Source organism: Vicia villosa, linkage group LG6 (assembly GCF_029867415.1).
Source record: "Vicia villosa cultivar HV-30 ecotype Madison, WI linkage group LG6, Vvil1.0, whole genome shotgun sequence".
Lineage (NCBI taxonomy): Eukaryota > Viridiplantae > Streptophyta > Magnoliopsida > Fabales > Fabaceae > Vicia > Vicia villosa.
The window spans coordinates 113464603-113492056 of NC_081185.1; the positions used below are offsets into that span (position 1 = coordinate 113464603).

Consider the following 27454-nt stretch of genomic DNA (forward strand, 5'->3'; position numbering starts at 1 on the left):
TTACTATTATAAATGTTATCTTAATACAATATACAGTTTTATCCATTTAAATTGATTAACAATAGTTAGATTAATAGTAGAAAAAAAGTTGTTGCTTAAAACAACGAAATATTTGTATTTTGTAGAGTTGTAATTGAAAAGTTTTCATATCAAATTCAAAAACCAAATCAAATAAAGGATTTAAAAGAAAAGCCTTATACAATATATTACTACTCATATGATAATGTAATGCATATTGTATTGTATTAAGTTATAATCCGGTGAGGCTTAACTGGGTGTGTGCAAAACAAACAACTAAACACAAATGTGATATTATAGCATTCAAATCATTGCAAGTTGCAGTACAATCATACAACGATTTTTGGCTACTCATTGTCTATAGTTTGCTTGCACTAGTCTGACTTCTTATCTGATAAGTCAAGTGCAGCCAATCTTTCAACAAGGGGAGGATGAGAATAGTGATAAGCAGAGTACCATGGATCTGTATTCATGGATGAGAGATTCTCCTCCTATAACACAGCACAATGAATAACGTTATTATAGAACTAAACCAAGATAACTATAGTATTATAGGCAAAGCACAGATTTTGAAATGTTACCTGTAGTCTCACAAGACCAGCTCGCAGCGAAGATGAATATCCAAGCTTATTAGCGAAGGCATCAGCCTGCATAGGATGATACAAATAAACAAAGTCAAATGGAGAAGGAAGTCCATGCTTGGCTTTGGTTGAAATAAAAAGAATACCGTGAAAAAGGGCAATGTAATCGGATTGTATAACATGAAAACTTGAATGAAAAGAATTGTAACCTGAAACTCGAATGATCTGCTCACAAGGTTCATACCAAAGCTGACTAATTGCTGGACCGGGATTACCGTATGCTGCAAATAAGTAAGAGAAGAGGATTTTAAAGCTTTTGAAATAAAATCTTCCATGATGAATGAAATTAAAGGAATACTGGCATGGAGGTTCAAACTTTGAGCCTCCTGCAAGCTGGCTGCAGAAATGAAACACTCCTGGTATTCATGAAACTAGTGTACTAATATTAGGGGATACCCGATAGCATCATAACAAGTATTTACAGTTGTGATGCTCTCTAGAAACAGTCAATGCCACAAGTGCAATAGCAAGGATTTATATGAAGACTGCAATACTACTATCTATTGAAAAAAAAGAAAAGACTGGAACACATTCAGCATTTGCACTTGCTGCCCTTAATGGAGATTCCATTTTTACCAGGCAGCTCAATATATACAACTTGTCAAATAAGCTGAGGATTATAAGTACAATGGTTCTATTGGAGACTTTAACCTAGTGGGGTTAAAGTATAACCATCATATGTCCAATATATGTTGCCTTCTATAGTGTCAAAAACCACAAGTGCATATAAACCAATTGTGTGTGTGTCTATAATAAGAAACTTAGACAATAAATTAGTGTGTATAAATCAGCATTTACACTGCAGTTTTTGACAGTATAGTAACTATGAAAGAGAGCAGGCAAAAAAATGCATCTTTGTAACCTGCATAATCTTTGTGGCATTAAAATTCGAATGCTTAAACATTATATAAATTATGTCAAAAGGAAAAAAACAACATCATTGGAATGTTAGCACACAAATTTGACAGTGTATCTCAGTCATATCATATGCTATAGTAAGATGTTTATTGAAATAGAAATCAGGAAAACATTTTTTCCTTTCATATAGATAGGTAAACCATAATGTTAAAATGTACCTGGAATAGGATGAGTCCAATGAGAACTGGCTGTGAATCAAACCCAAAACTTTGGAACAGATCAGTTGAATTCCTCACTATTGTGTATCCTCCAAATTGCAAGAGGGTAAGAATCTACATCAGATTTTAAGAAAAATATGCGACACAAACATCAATAAATTAAATGATTAAACATTATCTCGTAACCAAATATTGCAATGCCCTTTCCTTTAATATTAACTCTTCTTGACATGACGAAAAAAGACTAGAGCAAAGGCTATGTGTTTGACAGAGACAGAAAACAAGAGAGGGGGACCATCATTGAATTTATAAGTTCATAGCACAACCTGGCCTAGCCATATAAATTGTTTAGAGTTATATCAAATGCAATCGTAACGAGTCGTATAAACTGTTTACGGTTAGTTGCGCAAAGTGAACAGCACAATTTATTTATCATGGCTAATGGCTAATCATTAAGTTTTCATTTTCAATTCATGAATACTATTATACAAACCTGCATAGCAATGAAGGTGAACACAGTATGGTTGAGCTTCCAGTGTCCAAGCTCATGGGCAATAACAGCAACAATTTCCTCATCGTCTTTGCACTGCATAACAGCAATTTTAATGTAAAGATCAATTGTATCTAAAAAAATAGACATGTGCATAAGAACATGTGCACAATAATTTCCTGGAAAACAACCATATATATTAACTAGCTTTTCCCCTTTGGTGATACTTTGATAGCTCCATTCTTATAGATTAAAAGAGAACCATTGTGCATATTAAGAATCAATACATAATATATCAGAAAACAATAGGCAAGACAGTATTTTATTGCCTATTAGGAGTACAAACATCCAGTTAGGTATAGAAAAACAAATTTGGACACCAAATATTGAATTTAAGATAGGATTTGAGTAAACAATGTATTAAACCAACGTTGCCCAGCATTCATAATTGGAGTGATAAAATATAGGTATTCATTTTGTAAGATTTAGTAGAAAGATAATACAACATTCACAAAGAACCAGCCCACTATAGCGGCGGTGGAGCATAGCGGAACCGAACCTCACCACGACGCTTTTGGGCTGCTAAGCCCTATCCCCGATAGCGTGAATAGCAGCCGCTATTTGTGTAGTCATGGCGGAGCAATCGCAGTTTTGTAGCAGTTTGTAGACCGCTATTGTGAAGATGAGGGTAAATTTGTAAACTCAGATTTTTTTAAGGGCAACTTTGTATTTTTCACCCTTTTATTTGACCTAGTATAAAAGCACAAGTGATAGCTATAGGACATTTCACATGTTTTTCTGCCTTTTCCCTCTTCACTCGCGTGTTCACGATTTAGAAAACCATCTTCTTCGCACAACTTCGACATTCTTCGTTGCAAATCAGCAAGTCACCTATCATTCTTCCAAAATCATCACTGTTCTTCACATATTCATCTATTTCTTCACCTTTCTCATCAATTCACAACTGATTTCTTCTCTGTTTTGCTCTATGCCTTCTCCTTTGTTTTGCTCTGTGCCTTCTCCTCTGTTTTCCTTTCTTTTGCTGTGATGTTGTCTCCTTTTATTAGCAACCATGGCATCATCGTCTGGAAGTGTGACACACTTTCAAGTTCAACAGCAAAGGTTTTTCAAACTATTGGTGACAATATTGATATAGGTTGGCAGTGGAACTCCTATAAAGAGTTTGAATAAGTGATGAGGAAAATGATATTAATGTGGTGGAACTTAGAAGTGAAGATGAGGCAGACTGGGATGTGATTTAGTCATTTTGTTTACGTTTAAAACTTGGTTTAATCATTTTGAGTACATTTATAATTTGATTTTAATGGGAACTTATATTGATGGTGTTGGAATTTATGAATGTTGTTGGAACTTACTTTAAGTATTTATGTATTCATGTTAAGTATTTGCCCTGGTTTTTAACGCTCACAATAGCGGTCATCCCGCTATCGGCTATGCCACTATAGATTTTGGGGGTCCGGTGCTACGCGCCGCTATCCGAGATTAACAACCTAGGAACCACTACTCTTCTAAAACTCTAAACAGTATAATAGTCTGAAAGATGAAACAAATGTCAGTAGTGACTAGTGAGTATTTTCTAACCTGTTGAACTAATGTGTCATAGAGCACGATCCTCTTGTTCTTGAAGAATCCATACATATAGGCCTGCAGAGTATTTATAGAAATAGAGAAGCAAAGAATGAACATTTAAGCTATATATGAGTGAGAGCATATTTTAGAATAAAGTATAAATATTGGATCTGAATTTATTCCTTACATTGCTGTGACTTGATCTAGTGGATCCATCAACAACAAACAACTTCTTTAATGGAAACTTGAGGGAGGAAGCAAGTTTCTCAATTTTCTCCCTGAGTGGACCATCTGGAAGCTGTTTACGAGAAAACCATATGAGGGAATAGATAACAAATTAAATCAATCAAAAGACACATTAATTACAATCAACTCTGTTAATTTCAATGTTTACTCAATACAGTTACACCATCCTAGCTTCAAAATTTACAATCAACAGTTAATTTCAAAAATTACATATGCAAACATGTGAATTTCGTTTTGTATTTTTTAGTTTTATAAAAAAAAAGTAAAAGACTTTTGTTCCTTTGCACCTCGGCATCTCCCAGAACCTCCCTGACCCACCGTCCCAAATTCCCACCCTCTCTGTTGCTTAAACATCTCGTGCAACAATATACAGCACAGAAATTCCCGATATAAAAACAACATTGCCCCCTAACGTTAGATGAATCAGACCCACGTCATCTACCCAAAAAGGTCATAATGATTTCCCAGCAACAAGCATAAAACAGAATTTCAAAACCAAGCACCAGCATTCCATCGGAAACAACCACTCTAACCAACCCCGGCGGGTCACTGGTCTTTGCCAATGCTGAGAACTGCGTGCCATCAAGCCAAAGGATTACTGTCTGTTCTCAACTCTTTATGTATATAAAAAACCCTTCAAATTGAACTAGGTGCCTTACTGCAAGACAAGTGTGCCATAATTTTCAGACTCCTAAAAAGTGTTATTCCTAATCTTACAATTGAAAACATAAGCTCCCCATATCCTCCAAACTCATGACTCAAGACTAAAGACCATTGTGCTACACAATTAATCCATCAATCCAAAATTGGTACACCACCTCTATAAGTCAACACAAACTCCACCTAAACCAAACGGAAACCTTTTGCAACGGATGAGAGTGAGAGTGTCTGGTGTGTGTTTTTATGATGGGCTAAAATAGACATTTCACTCAAATGACCAAGTATTCCTAATGTCTATTTTAAGGTGGTGTGCGTGAGTAATTATTCAATCACGGAGGGTTGAGTGTAACTTCGATGAGAGTTAAATGTAATAAACCATATATCATAATCGCAATATAAGCAAATAAAGAACATGCAATATTATATATCATTCTTTTGTCAAAAAAAATTGAAAGTTTAGCAATTCTCACAGGAGTGAACTTATTGAAGAGTGGAGCAATTATAATTGGATAAATAGTCAGCATCACAAGAGAAAGAACAAACATAAATGCCCAGAGATAGATGGCCAAGTATGGACCTCCTTTCTGCAAAAATACAAACGAGCGTTAGAAGAGAATACAAAGATTCCAGGATGACTAATAAATTGAAGAACGAACACACAACAGAAAGTAGTAAATATCATGACAAGGGTAACTGTAAATAAAGAAGAGCTAAGACAGACAAAGTAAATTAGTTAAAGCTCGGCATTCGAGTAGGTGACAATTAATTTCATAAGCGTGGAATTTTACCTGTACTATTACAATGATTGCAGCCACAATAGGAGGGCCAATAATTATGGAAAGAAAAATGCCTTTTATCATGTCCCTGAAGAATAACCATGGTGTTTGCTGTAGGAAAGATGATAAAAATGTAAGGTTGCAAACAAATATGAATTTTACAACAGATAAACTTATCAATATCAGGAAAAAGGAGATATTAAATCAAGTCAAATGTAGTTAACTTGAAAGATAGATGAGATCATAGATAGAAAGTAGATTTGAAAGAAGGATGTGAACCTTATTAAAACCATGACGGGCCTCAATCACAAAAGTTTTGTACAGAGAAAAGGGCAAATCAGTTATCTGCACAAAAGGTAGAAGAGCACAATAAATTTCTTTGAAAAAATATATTAAGATTGATAATGATAATGATTTCCAATGGACAGTTATCACAAGCACCAGAAAACTAGTCTGTAGCCATCCATCCATGAACACTTCCATGGAACACTCTATCCTCCAAAACACAAAATTTAGTAAAACAGGAGAACATCAAGTAGAGGAATATTGGATAACAGAGCATCCAAATATTCCTGGTGAAGCTGAGAATATCAAGTACAGGAATATTGGATTACAGAGCATCCAAATAGTCCTGGTGAAGCTGAACATGTAGTAAAACCGGTAATCTCCATTACAAATGATAGACCAGTTTAGAATTTGAGTTAGGTCTAGAAGCTAAGCTAAGCTAACTCAAGGGGTCAAATTGCTCAAGTTTTGTAACAACTTCTTAAACTATAACTCTAGTCAATGTGGGACCAAAAGACACCAGCTCACGCCTAAGATTAGATATCAGGAGCATGGATAGAAGTGGTGGTCCAATACCAGAGATCTCAACATAGTACTAACTCATACCTAGAGGCGTGGAAAAAAGTGGGTGGTTAAATAACAAATTTAAAATAGGTTTTGATGCCATCTTAGAATGTGTTAAACACTAACTGAATCCTAAAAGCAAAGTTAAGGGGAGAGAATTCTCAAGCTCTATAAGGACTACTTCAACTATATCTTTAGTCGATTTAAAATCTAAAATCTCAACACCAACCTCATGCCCAGAATTGGATTTGGAAATGTAACCCAATAACATATATGTCATTAAACCCAGAGTCACTTTAGTCTAACAATAAGAAATGTCAAAAACGTACCTGTGACCAGATCATCAAACCAGCTAAAAAGCCAAGGGTGTGAAGTATTTCATTTTCAGCATCGAGACCGGTTAGTGTCACAAAATCTCCTGATTTCTGCAATCAATAGAAATCAAACAGAAATTATACATTGAGAACATATGAGTTCATACTTCACAAACACCGCACCAAATCCTCACCTTCCAAAGCCATGGTAACACTTTAAAGTACAAAATCGTAGAATCTGTCACTATTGTCACAAACGAGTGAACAAAATGAAACCGGCTGCAAGAATACAGAAACAACCGTGTAACAACACTAATAAAAAACACAGTAACAGAAATTTGCAATTGTGAGAAAGCTCCTAATAGAAACTTCAAGATTAAACCACGATACCATCACCCAATGAATAAAACTCATACGCGAAAACGAACAAACCTCTTATCAAGACTATAGGCTCTAGATTTCTCAAACTTCTCTTGGCTGATAACTCCTTCTAAAGACTTAGGAAGAGAAGGAAGTTTATGCGCAGAGTGTTGTCGCAAATCCAAGTAAGTTTCAAAAATGTACATAAACACCATAAACCCTGAAAACAAAACAGCACATCAGATACACAATCACAATTGAAATTCCAATTTAAAACCCTATTCAGAAGCTAGATAAACCCTAAACTCTAAATTATTGCAAAGTGAAACCATTTTGAAGAAAGATAGAAACTTTATTGGCAAATAACATGACCCAGATTGAAAAACGGAAAGCATGAAACGAAGATGCTTACCAACAACAGCTTCCATGTAGGGAAACGCCATGGCTGACAGAGTCGGTAATGTACTCAGCTTAGCTATTAAGAAAACGAGAATGGGAAAATTGAGAAAACAGACTGAGAAATCGCTTATATATAAAACTAAATCAATTTTTTTTTATTTGTTCAAATTAGTAGTACTATAAAAATAGAATATATACATTTTTATTTTTATTTTTATTTTAAAAAAGTGAAAGAATAAAATATTTATTAGTATATTAAGCTAAGAATAGATGAAAGTTTATTAAAAAACTGGTATTAAGGGAAGAATAGATTAAACAATATAGAAACAAAGACTCACAAGTAAAACCACAAGACATAAAAACCCATAGATACACTATTGGGTTACAACACACTTTTATCTTAAATTTTATTTTATAATATACTACCCTTAAATCTATAAAATAAGAAAACAAATATATTTGAAAAACTCATTTTGTCTTTTGTTTTAAATTCGGCACTTATTAAAATGAGGATTAAATTGTGTTCAAATATTACTTTTTGTAATTAAATTCTGACATGGTCCAACTGTAACTATTGATTTTTAAAAGTTGTTTATCGTTTCCCTTTTGGCCTTGTAACTACTTATCTTTTTCATTTGTAAATAGTTGTTGATCATGATTTTTGGCAATTGCTTTTGTTTCTTTTGGTTGTTTGTTTTATGTTTGAGTACAAACAAGTCTAGGTTGGGAAAAGTTTGATGAGTGCTAAATTGTTGTGAATTTGAGTATGAATAATTAGCACTCTTCGGCTTAATTCATTTGTTTTTCGTCAATAAACCTCAACTTTAGTGTATATTTGGTATAATATATGTTATAGTGTATATATTGCCTTATCATGTAAATATCATTGAGTTTGATTCTTCTTCCATCTTCTATTTATATTCTCTATTGTTGAATTTTGTATGTAAGTTTACTCTGATTATATGTATTTATTGATCATGGTGTTGTATAATATCTATTTTACGAAGTTGGAGCTGCATCAATCGTCCTGACACCGCGAGAGATGTTTGATTCTTCTTCCCTCTTCTATTTGTATTCTCTATTGTTGGATTTTCTATGTAAGTTTACTCTGATTATATGTATATTTATTGATCATCAGGGGCGGAGCCAAGGCCCAGCTAGCCCGGGCAGGCGCCCGGGCTCAACCTCTATTTTCTTTGTACTCCCCCCAATTTAATAGTCGATTTTTTAGACAAAATCAGGGGCAAAATTAGGGGAAAAATTAGTAAAAATAAGGTGTGGAAATTAAAATAGATGAATAATCAATGGTGTAAAGTTTTTGCCCAGGCTGTCTAAAATTCCCGGCTCCGCCACTGTTGATCATGGTGTTGTATAATATTTATTTTACAAATCTATATCGACGTTATCCTTAGTTATTTGCTTTATGTTTGGATTTGAGTTGCTATAGACATATACTATTAGATTAGATGAGAGTTTTATTTAACTTAGAAATACTAGCATTTAATTTTCACGTTAAATGACACTACTTATTAGGTTAAGATGGTTTACACAATAGTGTCCCTCTATATCTCTTGTCAAATGACATTACTTATTAGGTTAACATGGTTTACACAATAGCGTCACTCTATATCTCTCAAATTTTCATAGTTGAAAATTTTCTACCATCTCTCTAACTCATTAAAATTTAACACCGCAATTATTTCTTCATATCACTCAAACAAGACAACTTAAAACTAACAATAATCATCATGTTTTTCTTTTTCTTTGACTTCTTTCTTTTTCTAATGCTTCTACTTCTTCTCTATTTAATTTCTTTTATTTTTTATTTATATTAAAATGTGGCTATTTATTTATTTACTGAACTATTGATAATATAGATTTGATATGAAGTTAGTATAGATTTGATATGAAGTTAATAGTACTAAATTTTTAATTTTTATTGATTTGTGTTGAAATTTTGTTTATTACAACATAAAAGTAGGTTATTCAAAAACTTGCAAATTCGCACCCTTCGAAACCTGATCAAATCAAATGAGAAAATAGGAAGAACTGGACTAGGACTAGTGCATAACCACCCATGGTTGGAGTTGGACTGATGTTTTAAACTTGAACTACATGAATCGGCCCGTTGTCCATTCCTATATACATTAATATCACTTTGTTTAAATTATTGATGCGTTAGAAAAGTCAAAAAGTCATATTCTTCTTATACACGATTATTAAATAACTTATATATCCAAAATGTATTCATACAATAGAGTTAAAAAAACTACGCCAAAAATTATTTCTACAACAGGAATCAAATTTAGATTCTCTCAGACTATTCGTTTTAGCGGAATTTATTAACCACTTGAGCTCAAGTATTTGGTTTACTCCCTTGATTTTATTGTAAAATGTTTTAGACTTTTCACACATATTAAAAAATGTAATTAACCGTTAGATGCAAAAGAGAAATTATAAAAAAAAAATTATAAAATTATTTTTCATTAATAATATGCAAAGATAGAATGTTAATACTAACATATAAAGCATGTTAAGAATTAAATGTAGTAAATTTGTTTTATTATATCTAATAATAAATATTTAAAAGTATAATATAAATAACATTATTAATTCTTCAATATTGTAAAATGACTTATATTTTAATATAATTTTTTTACTCAAAGCCACTTATAGAAAACGGATGATTTTTATTAAAAAAAACTTCTTTTCTTATGGCAATGCAACTACAACTTCTTGCATAATTTTACCAATTTTGGCATAAAATTTTAATTCAGAAATAGATAGTAAAAACTGCAATTTGTAGAAGAATTAATAGAAAATAAACAGAAAAAATAGTAGACCACTAAGCCAAATTAAAAATAAATAAAAATTAGTAGGGTGGTAAAATGGATATATCATAGATAAAATAAATTTAGATTTGGATAATAATAATATCTCAAACAATCTATTAATTTATTACAAACTATTTAAAAAATTATAAAAATATATAATCAAACTCATATATTAATCATTAAAATGACTCAATCTATTCATTAGTATATCTGCAATGGATTTACATTGATCCAATTTATCTAGAAATATTTATGTAAAATTATATTTTATAATAAACAATATCTTTTAAAGAGTAAATTTTAATAGAATTATGTATTGAATGATAAATATATATTTTTGAATAGATTAAATTAAATTTAAAAAAATAAGGGAAATACAGAAAATAAATTTAATTATATTTTATGAATAAAGAATAAAATGTCAAAGCAGAGCTCTAATGTTGATAATCATCCTTATTAAATTATAAATTAAATTAAGTATTCTTTTTCATTTTTTTATTATAAAATTGGATCTTTAAAATAAGTTGAATTTATTTTAAAATGATGAATTATTCAATCTATTATGTAATTTATATTTAATATATAGATTAATTAATTGATCAAATTCAATCCTTGGGGCTTAGTAAGCAAGCATAATCTGCATGCCCATAATACATACAACCTTGTAATATCATGACAATATGAAAACATTGATATCTCTTACAAAAAGAATCAATAATCTTCCATTACATCTAAACAAAACAAGTGGTACAACATAGTCTCTTCTGGTTACAACCTTAGATCACGATTCCTCTGATTTTGCATTCATAAAAATGATTTTACTTCCTTGCTCTATCTCCTCTACCCTTTGATTTTGCATCAAAATGATGAGACTTCAACTTCTTTTTGCGAACTATTTGAGTAGCTTCAACTGCCTCTCTGAAGGGCATACCCATGAGAGCTAGTAATTTCTGTCCTTCTTGATCAGTTTTAGCAGTTGTTGAGATGCATACGTCCATTCCTCTAGGTGTACCAAGAGCAGATTTCAGCTCGGGGAACACGGTTTGGTCCTTAATACCAATGTTGAAATTTCCATTCCCGTCAAAGCTGCTTATATTCACACCTTGAAAATCTCTTGTCCTAGGAAGTCCTAAGTTGATAACGCGGTCTAGAAATGAGTACATTATCTGTCCAAAATCAAACAATAGGTATTAGATTTCGGCTTTATATCAAGAAGTTCAAACTGATGCCAAATTCACATACATTGCCACAAATAATCAATTTGTTTGACACAATTGAAACTCCATATATAGTCTCATTCAGTAAATTCCTAGTAAGCACCCTTTTTCAACACCAATTGTTGAAAAATCTATACCCTTCACAACAACAGCACAACAATCAAATCAAGTCATATCCTAGTAAGTGGAATCGGCTACATGGATCAAACAATGTCATAATGTTCTATCAAATACCATACTTCTATCCAACTCAATAATTTCAAGGCGTTTCTTAATAGTTTCTCTATTAATTGTTCTAGGTCTTTTTCTACCTTCAGCGGTTTGTCTACCCTCCATTTGATCTACTCTACTTACTACATAATTTACAGATCTTCTCTCTACATGGTCAAACCATATAATCCTAGCTTCTGCATCTTTTTAGTATAGGTGTTACCCCAACTCTCTATCTAATGTTGTCATTTCTCATTCTATTTCATCTAGTCTTACCACACACTACACAGAAGAAAAACCAAATTTAACTTAACTTTTTCTGCCTAATGTCAAAAATCAAAATCTCAACGACATCACGATTCATGGTATCCACATTGATCTAAATATTATCAAAAGTGAGAAAATGTCAAGCAACTCAACTAAGTTATCATCTAATTCATGCCAATTTCAAATGAATACTAAATGCTCACTTTTCCTCGCAACGTCACAGCAATTCCAAGTGGTTGACCTTCCCTGATCTTGAAGGTGGCAACAGCCAATCTCGCCCGAGTCTTAACAGGTCTTTGCCCAGTGATAAGTGCTAGATCATTAATCGCCGCATCCAAACCTTTTGCATTCTGTGCAGCTTCTCCAATTCCACAGTTTACCACAATCTTATCAACTTTAGGCACCTGAGAAACAACAATATTCAACAATCTTACATATTATCATGCCTAAAAGAACCACATTTTTCACTTTAAATACCAAAGTTGAAAAACCCCATCAACCAAAACAAATTTACATGTCTCTATAACATTCTCCCCCAGCAAATGTACCAAAACCTAAAAAGGCTAAAGATTTCACTGATAAACCAAACAAAAGCGCAAAATTAAAGAATTTCAAAGAACTCCCATTACAATAAAGAGAGAGAATTTCACAAAACCTGATGAATGTTGGTGTAAGAGAACTCTTCAATGAGCAAAGGAACAATTTTCTCCTTGTAAGTTGTTCTGAGTCTAAAAACCTTCTCTGCTTCAGACTTCTCCACCAAGACAGCCCCAGAAGCCGAGGCCTTCACGGACACCACTGTACTTCCAAACCGGTTGTTAGAAAGTGATGAAGAGGGAGAGAATTGGGTTGGAAAAGTTCGAAATTGAGCGAGAAAAGGGGAGGCGGAAGAGTGTAGAAGCGAAGGAGCTGTAGCCATTGTTGTGGATTGAGGAAATATGGATAGCGTTGGTTGAAGGAAAACGGAAGGGGGGTTAGTATGGTGTTACAAAGTGGCCTTGTTTTGAAATTTATTTACGAGTTTAGCGAAAGAGTGAATGAGATGTGGGACAAGATGATAAGAGACGGTGGATAAGGGACGCAAAATAGAACTTTATATATTTTGGTAAAAATACTTGTATTCAAATTATTAAAAATACAAATAATTGAGTTTTTTAAGGTACAAAAATGTATGTTATATTGAAAATACTTGTATTCGTTTCGATGAATTGAAAATTGAAATAATTTATTTATTTAGACAATATTTTATTTTATTTGAAAATCTTAAAGAGTGTTTATGGAGCAATTGTTAACCTGACTCAAAAATAATTATAAATACAACATAATTAAATATAGGGTAATGCTAACGAGTGCCCCCAGGGGCACTGGTTAATAGTTTAAAAAGGTAAGCAATACTTATATTTAATGTTTTAGAAATGGAAATAACTCACTCTTTTTAAAGAATAACAAAGTTTGTTTTATTGAAATTACTTGTATTCAATGCATTGGAAACTGAAATAAATAATTTATTTAAGTAATATTTTCTTTATATGGAATGCTTAAAGAGTGTCTCTGGGGCACTCGTTAGCATGACCCTTAAATATAATTAAAATCAATCATACAGCATAATTAAATATAATTAAATATTAGTATTAAAATCAATTATACATGATAAGTGTTATGAATAAAGATAAAAGTGGATGTTCATCCTTATTCTTCTTTTTCATCTTCTTATTCCCTATTAATAGTTGTGATTTTTCATCTATCTTGAGTCCTATAAATAAGATCCATATTGCAATGTAAAGTGTACTTTTGAAAAAGATAATACAATATTATTTTCTCTCTTCTCTTCCTCTCTTTGGTTTCTATATTGTTTTCTTTAGTTTTATAACACGTTAGTTGCATGAAGCTCTCATGTATGATTATTTCGCTCCCATCTCAAATTAATCTTGAACCATAATTTGTTTAGAATCATGGAAATAAGAAAAATAGATGAGTATGTGATATACTATTATTGATGACTTTTTGTAATTTTAAAATAGATGAGTATGTCATTGCAGAAGACTGGTTATAATTTTTTGTAACAAATCATTTGTATAGATCCGAAGAACTTGTAACGCTCTATTTGCTATCTTTCGGTTAAGATGGAGCATGAAAATTTTTGTTTCTCATAAGAAAGGAAGTTGAGAATTTTCTTTTTCTATAAAAATAACTTAAAATAAACAAAGATGCATATGCACTTGTATTTGAGTGATCTCCACTAACTTCAAAATTTTCCACTTAATGCATAATTTAATAACTTCCACTTCACACCATTGTTGTATATTCTTGGCCAGTTGCTATTTTAAAAGAAATTGAGAAAGTTGCAAGGAACTTCATATGGACTGATTTTAATGTCAAGAAAAAGTTTTGTGTGGTTGCTTGGCATAAGATGTGCAAGCCTAAAAACCATGGAGGTTTAGGGCTAATATCTTTGCTACAGCTTAATGATGCAGCAAATTTAAAGTTGGTTTGGGATCTTAGGACTAATGTGGAGCAGTAGGCTATTATTCTCAAAGCTAGAGTTTTGAAAAACCTTGGCACAATCAACTAATAATTAGAATAACAAGTAATTAGGGAATAAATGGAGAGAAGAGAAAAGATAGAAATGATTCTATGTGAAAAGAGAAAGAGGAGAGCTAAGGCAGGGAAGAGAGAAGTAATTACTTTCACCATTGTCAATGGAATCAAATCTTGAAGTTGATGTAAGGGATGAGAATGGGTTCTTTTAATGGTGATTGTACATGAGAGGGCAGTGATGGTTCCTTCCCCTATTAGGATTTTTAGTAATATGCTTGAATTATGAAATTGCATGTATGTTCGTGTAGTCATTGGGTGAATTCATTGTTGTGTTATGTGGGTATGATGAATGGTGTTGTTGAATTGCAATTTCATGTTGTTCCTCTTAATATTTTTGAATTGATGTTGTGTATGTGCAAAGAATGAAGAATTGGATGTATGAATGAATATATGATTGTTGTGTGTTGATAGAAAAACAGACCCGTAATCGAATTTGTGTTTTAATCTGATAAAATCGGGATTTTGGGACGTGCCGGGAATGATTTCGTATTTGAAAAATATACAGAAAAATGCCTTTTTGTGTGGGTTAACTACAATAATGGGTAGTAACTGGTTACCAGTTTTGAGGTAACCGGTTACCACTGGGTTGGACAAAATAATTTTAAACTTCAAAAATTTGGAACTTGAGTTGTATATGTCCGAATGACGCGTCGTGGGAACCATTGGGAAGCTGATTTAACGTACTTTTATTTGAAAATATTCTCATGTCAGAATTCCAACGCTTCAACATGTTTGTGAGTGTTATCGTAATTGTGAACTACGGCGTGTTTATGGGTGAATTGATGAACTTGTGATATTCAATCGATGATTCTGCAATTATTTTGTGGTGAATTTTGATAGCTCGAATTCTATAATACTATTGTGTATTGGAGTAATTTGGAGAGAGAATTACGGTGATCAATGAGGATTGTGGTGTGCATAATGTTATTATGCTTGTGTTTATGGTGTATCATGCATTCATATCATTACGTGGAGATGAGCCTAGGTGGGAATCCATGATGGGTGCCTAGTCTCGTCCAGACTCTCGGGATAGAGTCGTGTGGAGATAAGTCGCAATTCAGGGGAACACTTAAAAATTATCTGAATTCCGACGGGAATCAGGTTCACATATTTGAACCGTATTATTTGTGTTGGTACCACATGCATAGTGTCGTGAAGAACGAATCACTTTGCATACATAATTGAAATGTGGATTGTGCATAGTGTATGTGCGGGATGTTGTTATGTGAATTAATTGTGTATGTGATTATTGGGTTGTTTTGTGAATACTAATCCTTAGCAAGTGATATACACCAAAAATTATTTGAATGGAATTCTGACCCCTTTTTTGTTGTTGCGTTTGTGCTTCTTCGGAAGTAAATAACAAGTGAATTAGTTTTATAGAGCTTGTGAAGATATACATTTACTCGGAGGTTAAGAATATTAAATGAGAATAGTTATTTTAGTCTTTAAAAGTGTATGTTGTTGTTAATCTAGTTTCTCCTTAGTCACGACTATCTCGGGTGTTAGATTTCAACGTTAAAATGGCTAGAACGTACACATTAACCCATGGGTATGAATTGTTTTAAATGAAACATAAAAAAAATATTCAAGATTTGAATAAATAATTTATTCACATTGTTTATCACTTAAGAACTCTAGACAAATTTTTTACAAATGAAACTTTACTAAACAAAGTCCTTAGATGCCTAAATTGCAGTTGGAAACCTAAAGTCACTATAATATATAAGGTTTTATCTTCTATAACTACTCTGTTTGGCAAATTGAGGGAACATGAGGTTGAACTAAACATTCTAGCTGAAAGTGAAAAAAGTGATAGGAACAATAAAATTTTTGCACTAGAAGCTACGAATGTCAAAGACATAAAGTCAAAAGAAGAAGACTGTCAAAGTGAATGTGATGAAGACATGTATCTCATGTTTCTCAAATTCAACGAATTCCTACAACATGAAAAAACATCTTCCAAATTTCTAAAAGCAAAATAAAGAAAGATCAACCTTCATCTTAACTTGCTTCCACTATGGACAGAAAAGTCCCATAAAACCAAAATGTCTACAAAACTAAAGAAAATTTAAAAGATACAATAAAGCACGTTTTTTTAAAGAAATATTACATTTCATGGGACAAAAACTAAATCGACTCCTTTGATGAATATGAAAAAAGTGGAAGAAAACCACTTATGTCATATGACAAACCACAGATAAAATGAGGTAAGAAAATAACTTATGAATGTATCTATAGTGAACTCTTTCTTATATATAAAAAGTTAGAAAATGAGTTAAGTAAGTTAAAATACACCGTTTATGTCTCTAAGTCAACTATATACTCTCTTGAAAAAGAAAAATAAAAACCTATCAGAGGAAATAGATTGACTTAGATAAAAACAAAGTCTTTTAATTCAAAATTCTCTTCACTCTTCTTTTCTTTCTTTTGGAAATTCTGGTGAATATAACAATTATGAAAAATGAATCCTTTTAAAAAATAAAAATAATAACTTTCATAACACACTTGATAAGTTTACCAAAACGAGATATAACTTGAATCTTAATCTAGGTATTCAAATAGAACCATATAACTAAGTTGGTTTATGAGGTTATGAACCAATAAAACAATGCTAAGATTTTGGTAATATTTATCATGTTAATAGGACTTCTAAATATATAATGTCTAAATGTAACTATTATGGTAAAAGTTGTAATATTACTTTATCATGATTTATCATAAAGAGTCATGAAAACAAAATCACTTTTTCTTCTTCATCTCATTTCTATAAGAAATACAATGAAAATAAAATAAGAAATATTTCTTCTTCATCTTACTTATATGATACTAGTTATGATGGAACTTATAGAAATATTTTTTATTCTACTATGCAAGAGGACCCAAAATTTTTTGGATACCGAAGGTTAAAAAGTTAAGTTAATGCAGATGTGCACGACAACTCAAAATGATATCTTGAAAGTGGATGTTTAAATTACATGGCTAAAAATAAAAATATTTTTTCTTATTTTACTCATAAGAAATAAGACTTTTCTTCCTATGGTAACAATGGTAAAATTGTTGATTTTGATACTATTTGTAAGAGCCTTGATCCTTTCTTTGAGTTATTTTAATTTTTGAAAGTTTATAATCAAATTTACTTAATGTTAATATTAAGTAAATAATGTGACAAATAATAGAGTATTATTTAATATATGCAAGGCATTCAAACTATAAAACAAATGTATATCAAAGTCAAATACCATGAAATACGTTTCAATTATATCTTTTCAATAGTTAAACTTTTCTCCATCAAACGTAGGAGGTTTAGCACTATAACACTCTTTATCGTTATTATCAACAATAACATTGTTGGTAGGAGTATCTGTGGGGGTAGCCATTGTTTTTCACACAATCTGGATTGATAGTGAACACTATTAGGTGCTTGATAAAGATTCAAACTCTTTATCACCACTCAGAATCGGAACTCTGATGCCAACTGAAGGTGTGAAAAACACTAGAAATGGGGGGGTTTGAATAGGTTTTTAACATCAAAACGTTTTATGGAAAACAACTCCCCTTAAAAACCACAAACTTTTCACTCTTAATAATAACAATAAAGTGTAGGAAGAGAATTAACAAGTTATGTTTATACTAGTTCACTTGAAAATTATCAAGCTAATCTAGTCCACCTGCCAATGTGATTTCGCCTCTCTTAAACGAGGTCTTAATCCACTGAAACTAAACTGATTACAATTGTATAGGCTAACTGTCGATGACTAACACTGCACAAGCTACCTCCAAGTGACTAACAATACAATGCACAAGCTACCTGCAAGTGACTAACAACCTTTAAGACACACTAGTCCTAAACTTCCCAAGAATACTGACCAACTGGCTTTTGAGGAACAATCAAACAACTATTTGAATAAGAGTTTGTTTACAAATAAATAGTTCTACACAAGCTGGATGTAAACAATATTTTTTCAGATCCGAGACTTAAAGATAATAAAGCTATGAACAGTCTTTTAAGAATGGATATGATCATGAATTAGCAGCTTCCTCTTCAAGTCTTCAAGTCTTTACATACCGAATATAATAATATATTCGTTTGAGGGAAGTTCTGGAATTTCTAAAAGTTTGGTGACTTGATTGTAGTGGGAGACAAGATAGCACGCAACGCCAATCTTTTCATAGTAGTGGAACGAAACATTCGTCTATACCTTGTACCTCGTACTACATAACATTATCTTCTATTCTTCTTGAACTTCAGAGGCTGACAACATGAGTTGGAAGAAAAGAAAATAAGCTTTTGGGTCTTCAGAACTTCAAGTTTTTAGAGTCTTAAGAGTTACGTCTTCAGAGTATTTAGTTCTTGGTATTCAGAAATATGAATCTTCAGAGCTTCGAGTCTTCAAAGTCTTCAGAACAACGTCTTCAGCACTTGGTCTTCAGATTGGTTTCTTCAGACTTTGTACAAAGTGACAAATTCAGAGGTTTCTGAAGCGTTTTACTATTGTTCATCAGAACTTATGTAGTGCATATGCGAAAATTGGTATCTTCTGATGTATTGGTCAGAGCCAGACCTTTCATCAGATTCAGAACCTATTTGTTGAAAGCTCAATGTAACAAACATTAGAGTACCAAAATTGTTCATGCAAACATACTCATTGTTATCATTAAAACTCATAAATATATTTCTGAACCAAATCTTGTTCTAACAGAGAGGAATATGGTCATATGTTTAACTTAAATGCGCCTTTATGTGCTTATTTTTCTCTTTGTACGAGGCAACTCATCAACTTTACTTTATACGGGTTAGTTTATATATATTCTACTATTTTTGCCTTGTTATATGGATATATGTTACCCCACTTTTTGATAATGGTAAATGGGAAAAAGTATACCATCTATATGTGCATGCTCCAATCTTCTTCTTTTTAACCTCTCTTTTAAGGCACCTCCCTGGAAGATTCTTTATCACGATAAAAAAGGGGGGGATATGGTTTATGTTCTTAATGAATATAATATGTTTTCATAATGACAAAGGGAAATAAGAAAAATTATCACGAGCATCATCAAGAAAGGGAAAATTCAAGTAAATCAAATAGTGAAGTTGATCAAGTTCCAATGTTGAGTTAAGTCATGTTAAATTCAAAGATCAACATTGAAAGGAACTAGCAATGTAAACGCTCATGTGGTTTTGTACTTTAGTGTTTAATCTTATAATATATTTTGATAATGACAAAGGGAAATAAGAAAAATTATCACGGGCATCATTAAGAAAGGGAAAATTCAAGTAAATCAAATAGTGAAGTTAATCAAGTTCCAATGTTGAAAGCTAAGTTAAGTCATGTTTAATTTAAAGATCAACATTGAAAGGAACTAACAATGTAAAAACTCGTGTGGTTTTATACTTTAGTGTTTAATCTTATTTTAATAAGATAACATAAAATACGCAAAAGTAATTATTGAAGTACTGAGAAAATGCAAACATACACCAAATAGTTTTTCCAAATAATGCTCAGTTAGAAAAGGTCCCTGAGTTATCACATTCCTTTGTCATCACCATTACCGTAATATGACACTCGTAAACGCTTCTTATGATGAGGTCCGTCACTGATTGCAACTCTCAGGTTGTCTGGAGATGTTTTCCTGTAGGACTTTATCCACAAGAGGTTCTCCCTCACGAGATGTCTCACCTTGCCTCTTTTCTCCAACCACAATTAAATCTCTAGGGAATGATGAGAGCATAATCCCAAGTCATTGTGTTGCTTGCATCTGAACCAACCACTTTCTCCTTTCCAATCATATCCTATACAAAAAGGTGTTGTTAATACATATAAATCAGTAAATAAGGGATCACGCCAAAAGGTTCATTTTATACCATACAACTTACCCATATGTTTCTGTTTCTTATCACGGTCTTCTTAGTGGTAATTATAACACGAGAATTCATGAGCTAGAAGCAACACAAAACCTGGATCATATTTTGTTCAAGGGGAGAAAGGCAACTGAAGTATATCCCTTTGATGGGTTGAGGATCTGTCGTCTATGATAGAGCGAAGCCAATGGAATCTTTTGCCCAAGTGGTTACCAAAGAGGAGTCATCTCGCCCTCTAACCCGCACAAACCTATCTTTCTAATTCTCGAAGGGTAAGGGGTTCCAACAAACACCTACATGATAAGACGTGCAAAGTTACCCAACAACAAATGGACAAGATATCTATGCCAAAGAAAGAAAGGAATACCCCAAACAATAGAGGACACCCAGATTACAATAAATTATTTGGAAAGCCCTAAGAATGCTTCACATATTGGGTGTGACTTGGTAAGAGGCAAAATTAAAGGTCGTAAAGAAGTCAGCCTCAAAAGGTGTAAAAGGAATTAGCCCCTCCAACTCATGAATAACAAGAATGATCAATCTAAGATTGATATTGCTCTCCATCTTTCATTATAAACTCTTGTATAAATTCAAAAGATTATTTCTCCTTACTATCCAGGATTGTTGGAAGTAAGTGTTGTGTTTGAAGAGGATTGTTCTTCATTCACATTAGTGTTGCTTGATCTTAAAGGTGTTAAGAACCTTTGATCACCCTATAGGTTAGATAGTAAGCATAGGCTTGTACAATAATTCTAACTATAGTGAAATCTCTTTCGTGTTTGAAAGGGGACTGGAGTACTCTCGGATTGTGAGGGGAACTAGTATATATCCTTGCGTTCTTTACCTTTCCGCATTTTATCACTTTCATAACTATTACCAAGAAAAGAAAAGAACCATCCAAAAACCTTCAAACACTTAACCAAAATTGTTATAAGTATTCTCATAAAACCGATTGATTTTTGAAAAACCTAATTCACCCCCCTCTTAGGCGTATCTGATACTTACATTTGGCATCAAAGCAAGTTATAGGTAACTTGTTCCTAAAGATCCAGAATGGCTTCTGCAAATCCGGTTTTCAAAGATAGTGGTAGTAACAACAAACCTCCATTGTTTTGTGGTGAATATTTTGATTTTTGGAAAATCCGGATGAAGGCTCATTTAGAAGCACAAGGAGAAGAAGTATGGGGGGCTGTCCTAGAAGGTCCTCATGTTCCTGTAACTGTCGTCGATGGTGTTGGATCAAATAAACCTAAATTGTCATGGGATGATAACGATAGAAAGAAGGTTCTTGTTAACAAGAAGGCTATCAATATTCTTCAAAGTGCTCTTAGTATGGATGAATTTTTCCAAGTATCAGCATGTACATCGGCAAAGGAAATATGGGATACTCTTGTAGAAACTCATGAAGGTACCACTGAAGTTAAAAGATCAAGATTGAATACATTAAGTCAAGAATATGAACTATTTAGAATGAAGCCCGAAGAAACTATTCTTGATTTGCAAAAACGATTCGTACATTTGACAAATCACTTGAAGGCACTTGGTAAGACCCTCACTACCGAAGAACTTAATCTTAAAGTGCTCAGATCTTTAACAAGGGAGTGGCAACCAAAAGTGACGGCGATATCCGAAAAGAAAAATCTGTCAAAATTGACTTCCGCAACATTATTTGGAAAGCTTCAAGAATATGAGACGGAACTTGGAAGATTGGAAAAGCATGAGAACTTAGAGAAGAAATTCAAAGGCATTGCATTAAAGGTAGATTCAAAAGAAAGCCAAATGAAAGATGCATCAGATGAAGATGAAAACTTCTTGCTTCTTGTAAAAAGGTTAGGCAAATTTTTTGGTCATAAAAATAATATTGATAATGCTAACTATGTCAAAGGAAATAAATTCTCAAAGCATAAGGATAAAGAAGCATCCACTTCAACACAAGAAGTTACATGCTATGAATATGGGAAACAAGGACACATAAAGCCGGAATGTCCAAAAATTTCTAAGAAAAATGGATTCAAAGGCAAAAAGGAGTTCAAAAACAAAAAGGCCTATATAGCATGGGAAGATAATGAAGTAAGTTCCTCATCTGACTCCGATAGTGACGAAAGTGTAAATCTAGCACTAATGGCATCACACCACTCAGATGATGAAGAAGGCGAGGTTAGTTATGATGATTCTCTCTTTGATAATGGTGCACAAGGTGCAATGGATGAATTATTAAAAGAGTGCAAAATTCTCTATAAAACTATTTCATCTCAAAAGAAAATAATATCATCTTTAGAAGAGAAGTTTAAAATAATTGAAGAACATAAAGATGAAAAAGAAAAAATGATTAGTGTTCAAAAAGATAATGTTGCATGCAAGAATTGTGAATCACTTTTCTTCCAAGTTGTCCAATTAAAACGTGTTTTAGAAAGATATGAAAAGAGACAAATTGGATTGGAAAATGTTCTTAGCACACAAAGATACTCCAATGATAAAAGTGGACTTGGCTTTTCAAAATTTGATCAACCAAGTTCCAACAAGACTATCTTTGTCAAGGCTAGTAACTAACCAATTCAAGAGAAAGTGAACAAGTCTAAAGTAATGCAACATTATCCTAAAAGGAAGAACTTTGTTAAGAAGAAATCTTATCCTCCTAGATACAAAAGTAACTTTGAACCTACTTATTTTTATTGTGGTATTATTGGTCACACACCCAATGCTTGTTATGTAAGAAACTTTAGTGTACCTAGTGGACATTATGTATGGGTTAAGAAATGAACTAACTATGATGGACCCAAAGCCACTTGGGTACCTAACAAAACTTAATTTGTTTTGTAGGCTTGCTTGAAGACCACTTCAAACCTATGGTATCTAGATAGTGGTTGTTCAAAGCATATGACGGGAGACCTAAACCAATTTTCAGATCTAAGGCTAAAGGCCAAGGATTTTGTTACTTATGGCGATAACAATAAGGGAAGGATCCTTGGCAAAGGCAAAGTTGGTGCACCACCTTTCACATCCATTAAAGATGTTCTTTATGTTGAAGGACTAAAACATAATCTTCTGAGCATTAGCCAACTTTGTGACAAAGGCTTCAAGATCAAATTTACTAAAGAGGAATGCTTGATCATTGATGAAGTCACCAATGAGGTAAAACTCAAAGGTACAAGAATTAATAACATTTTTATGATTTCTTTAAATGATTTATCTTTGAAAGTAAAATGTCTTTTGGTAAACAATAATAATGAATCATGGTTATGGCATAAAAGAGCAGCCCATATTCATATGGATCATTTAAATAAGTTAACCAAACATGATCTTGTTATTGGCTTACCTAAGATAAAGTTTGTCAAAGATAAATTATGTGATGCGTGTCAAAAGGGAAAACAAACCAAATCATCTTTCAATCCAAAGAATATGGTGTCTACAACAAGACCACTACAATTGTTGCATATGGATTTATTTGGTCCATCAAGGACAAGAAGCTTCGGAGGTAATGTATACGCTTTAGTTATTGTTGATGATTTTTCTAGATATTCTTGGACTTTGTTTCTTGTACAGAAAAGTGATGTTTTTAAAGCCTTTAAGAAATATGCAAAACAAATCCAAAATGAAAAGTCACTAAAGATTGTATCCATAAGAAGTGATCATGGTGGAGAATTTCAAAATGCATCATTTGAAGAATTTTGTGAAGAACATGGTATCTCTCACAATTTTTCAGCACCAAGAACTCCACAACAAAATGGAGTAGTTGAAAGGAAGAATAGATTTCTCGTGGAACTTGCAAGAACAATGCTTAGTGATGCAAATCTTCCTAAATACTTTTGGGCGGATGCGGTTAGTACGACATGTTATGTTGGAAATCGAGTAATCATCAGACCTATCTTAAAAAAGACTCCATATGAACTCTTCAAAGGAAGAAAGTCAAACATTGCTCACTTTCACATTTTTGGATGCAAGTGCTTTGTTCTCAACAATGACAAAGACAATCTTGGTAAGTTTGATGAGAAATCCAACGAAGGTATATTTATTGGTTATTCTCTTTCTAGTAAAGCATATAGAATTTATAATAAAAGAACTTTAACTATTGAAGAATCCATGCATGTATCCTTTGATGAGACTAACACCTCTAAGGAGGAAATAATTGCTTGTGATGATGATGATCCTTTGGATTTACCCCTAGAAGAACTTTCAAATGATACAATTGTAAAGGCACCGGAAATTCAACAAGAAAGTGTACAACAAGAATCAAACACCAATGATCTACCAAAAGAATGGAGAACTCATAGATACCATCCTATTGATAAAGTTATTGGTGATATTAGTCAAGGAGTTTCAGCAAGATTAAATCTCAAAGATGCTTGCTTACACATGGCTTTTGTTTCTCAAATTGAACCTTCTAAAGTTGATGAAGCCTTAGGAGACGATCAATGGATAAATGCAATGCAAGAAGAATTAAATCAATTCAAGAGAAATCAAGTTTGGGAACTTGTTCCTAGACCAAATGATAAACACATCATAGGTACTCGATGGGTGTTTAAGAACAAGCTTGATGAGAATGGTATAATTGTTCGAAACAAAGCAAGATTGGTGGCCCAAGGTTACAATCAAGAAGAAGGAATCGACTTTGAGGAAACATTTGCTCCGGTTGCAAGGTTAGAAGCTATTCGTCTCTTACTTGCTTATGCATGTTCATTAAATTTTCAGCTTTATCAAATGGACGTCAAAAGCGCATTCTTGAATGGCTACATCAATGAAGAAGTCTATGTCAAACAACCCACGGGATTTGAAGACTTCAAAAATCCTTCACATGTCTTTAAGTTGAGAAAGGCTCTTTATGGCTTAAAGCAAGCACCAAGAGCATGGTATGATAGACTTAGCAATTTTTTGTGTGAAAAGGGTTTTGAAAAGGGTAAAGTTGATAAAACTTTGTTCATTAAGAAAATCAGAAGTAACACTTTATTGGTTCAAGTCTATGTTGATGATATCATTTTTGGATCGACTAACAAAGAAATGTGTGAGGAATTTTCATTGATGATGCAAGGAGAATTCGAGATGTCTATGATGGGAAAGATGAACTACTTTCTTGGATTACAAATTAAGCAACTCAAAGATGGAATCTTTATCAATCAATCAAAATATTGTAAAGAATTGTTGAAAAAGTTTGATATGGATAACTGTAAAGCAATGAATACTCTAATGGGCTCCAGTACATATATGGATCAAGATGAATCTGGTACTCCAATTGATATTACTAAGTATCGAGGTATGATTGGTTCTTTATTGTATTTGACAGCAAGCCGTCCTGATATAATGTTCAGTGTTTGTCTTTGTGCTCGCTTTCAAGCAAATCCAAAGGAATCACATCTTATGGCGGTTAAAAGGATCATGAAGTATCTAAAAGGAACAACCAACGTTGGCCTATGGTATCCTAAAGGTAGTGTTTGCAATTTAATTGGTTATTCTGACGCGGATTATGCTGGTTGTAAAACTGATCGTAAAAGCACAAGTGGAACTTGTCACATTCTTGAGAATGCATTAGTATCATGGGCTTGTAAAAAGCAAGCATGTGTTGCTCTTAGCACGGCCGAAGCAGAATACATAGCAGCAGGTAGTTGTTGTGCACAAATTCTTTGGCTTAAGCAACAACTTCGTGACTTCGGACTTGATCTCGGATGCATTCCTCTTTGATGCGACAACACAAGTGCAATTAATATCACAAAAAATCCGGTCATGCATTCAAGAACCAAACACATAGACATTCGACATCATTTTCTCCGAGACCATGTCCTTCAAGGAGATGTCGAAGTAACGTTTGTGGATACTCATAACCAACTTGCAGATATCTTCACCAAGCCTCTTCTAAAAGAATCGTTTTACAAAATTCGACGAGAGCTTGGAATTTTAGATGAAGGTGATATTTAATTGTTTTCTTCATTATCATAAATCAAAGGTACACATTTCTAAAAATTCATGTGTGTCAAAAAGTGCTTTATTTATGTTTGTGTATTATGTCTTGATGTTTTTATGTGTTATATATGCTTTCTCTTTCATAAAAACCAAGTTTTTGGACTTTTTCTGTCCCGGAACCGGTTCCCATGTAGGGAGGAACCGGTTCCCCATAGTAAATTCCAGAAGTGTGACTTTTTTGTGTTTCAGGAACCGGGTTCCATGTAGAGAGGAACCGGTTCCCACGTACATTTTCATTTCTTGCATTTGTTTTGGCTGTTACGTTTTATTTATTTTATTTTTATTTTTTCACTTAATTTTTATATCACTTAATTACACTTTATATCTCTTAACCACACATTCACTTTCATTTTATCACATTCACTTATCTTCATCTTCTCCAAAAACCCTTCCACCTCCATTGTCAAACCTCATAAAAGCTCCACTATCTCACTTTTACTAACAAATTTTTATTACCCACTACCTCAAACCTCCATATAAACCTCCATTCTTTCACTTATCTCACTCAAATCTTCCTCATCTCTCCAAATCCGAAAATCCCAAACCTAAACCCTAACTATCAAAATCCTCCTTCAACCATGGCACCAAGAGCTACAAGGAATGCAAAAGGGAAGAACAAAGTTGGTGAAACTAGTGAAGAACCTCAAGAGCTTCCTCCAACGGTCAAAAGTCGGAGAATCACTTTCAACACCCGTAATCAGAATCTCCTTCCGGCAAAGTACGGTAAACTTCATGATTTTCCAACTCATAGCTTCAATTTACCTGCTAGACTAGCTAATGCCGGTGTCGCTAATTTTGTGAGTGACCATGGTGAATATTATCCGGATCTGGTTAGGGAGTTCTATCATAACCTTAAGATTGTTACAGATGAATTTGGTGATTTTATTTTAACTTCGGAAGTATCTAGAAAAGATATCTGTTTAGATGTTGAAGAATTTGGAAAATTGTTAGGAATTCCATATGAAGGTTTAGTGCTCATTCAAGGTAATATTCCGGAGGATTGGCAACCTTATAGTAAGGTTGACGTTTTTGTTAATATGTGTCGACCAACTCAACGTGATACGGTTTGACAACAACTTGCCACAAAATACAAC

General features: G+C 33.0%; 2 protein-coding genes across 2 annotated transcripts; both read right to left on the bottom strand.

Annotated features, from left to right (window-relative positions):
• Positions 1–218: 218 nt before the first annotated feature.
• LOC131609647 (CAAX prenyl protease 1 homolog) lies at positions 219–7567 on the bottom strand. Its single transcript, XM_058881412.1, has 14 exons — positions 7433–7567; positions 7093–7240; positions 6855–6939; positions 6676–6771; positions 5777–5842; positions 5510–5608; positions 5192–5305; positions 4003–4113; positions 3828–3890; positions 2229–2321; positions 1736–1849; positions 809–880; positions 600–665; positions 219–509 (listed from the first exon to the last, which is right to left on the bottom strand). The coding sequence occupies exons 1-14, from the start codon at positions 7461–7463 to the stop codon at positions 393–395; spliced, it is 1275 nt and encodes a 424-aa protein (XP_058737395.1). The 5' UTR covers positions 7464–7567; the 3' UTR covers positions 219–392.
• A 3305-nt stretch (positions 7568–10872) lies between these two features.
• LOC131612116 (large ribosomal subunit protein uL5c-like) lies at positions 10873–13003 on the bottom strand. The gene is made up of 3 exons (XM_058883937.1): positions 12603–13003; positions 12151–12351; positions 10873–11419 (listed from the first exon to the last, which is right to left on the bottom strand). The coding sequence occupies exons 1-3, from the start codon at positions 12864–12866 to the stop codon at positions 11072–11074; spliced, it is 813 nt and encodes a 270-aa protein (XP_058739920.1). The 5' UTR covers positions 12867–13003; the 3' UTR covers positions 10873–11071.
• Between the last annotated feature and the right edge of the window lie 14451 nt (positions 13004–27454).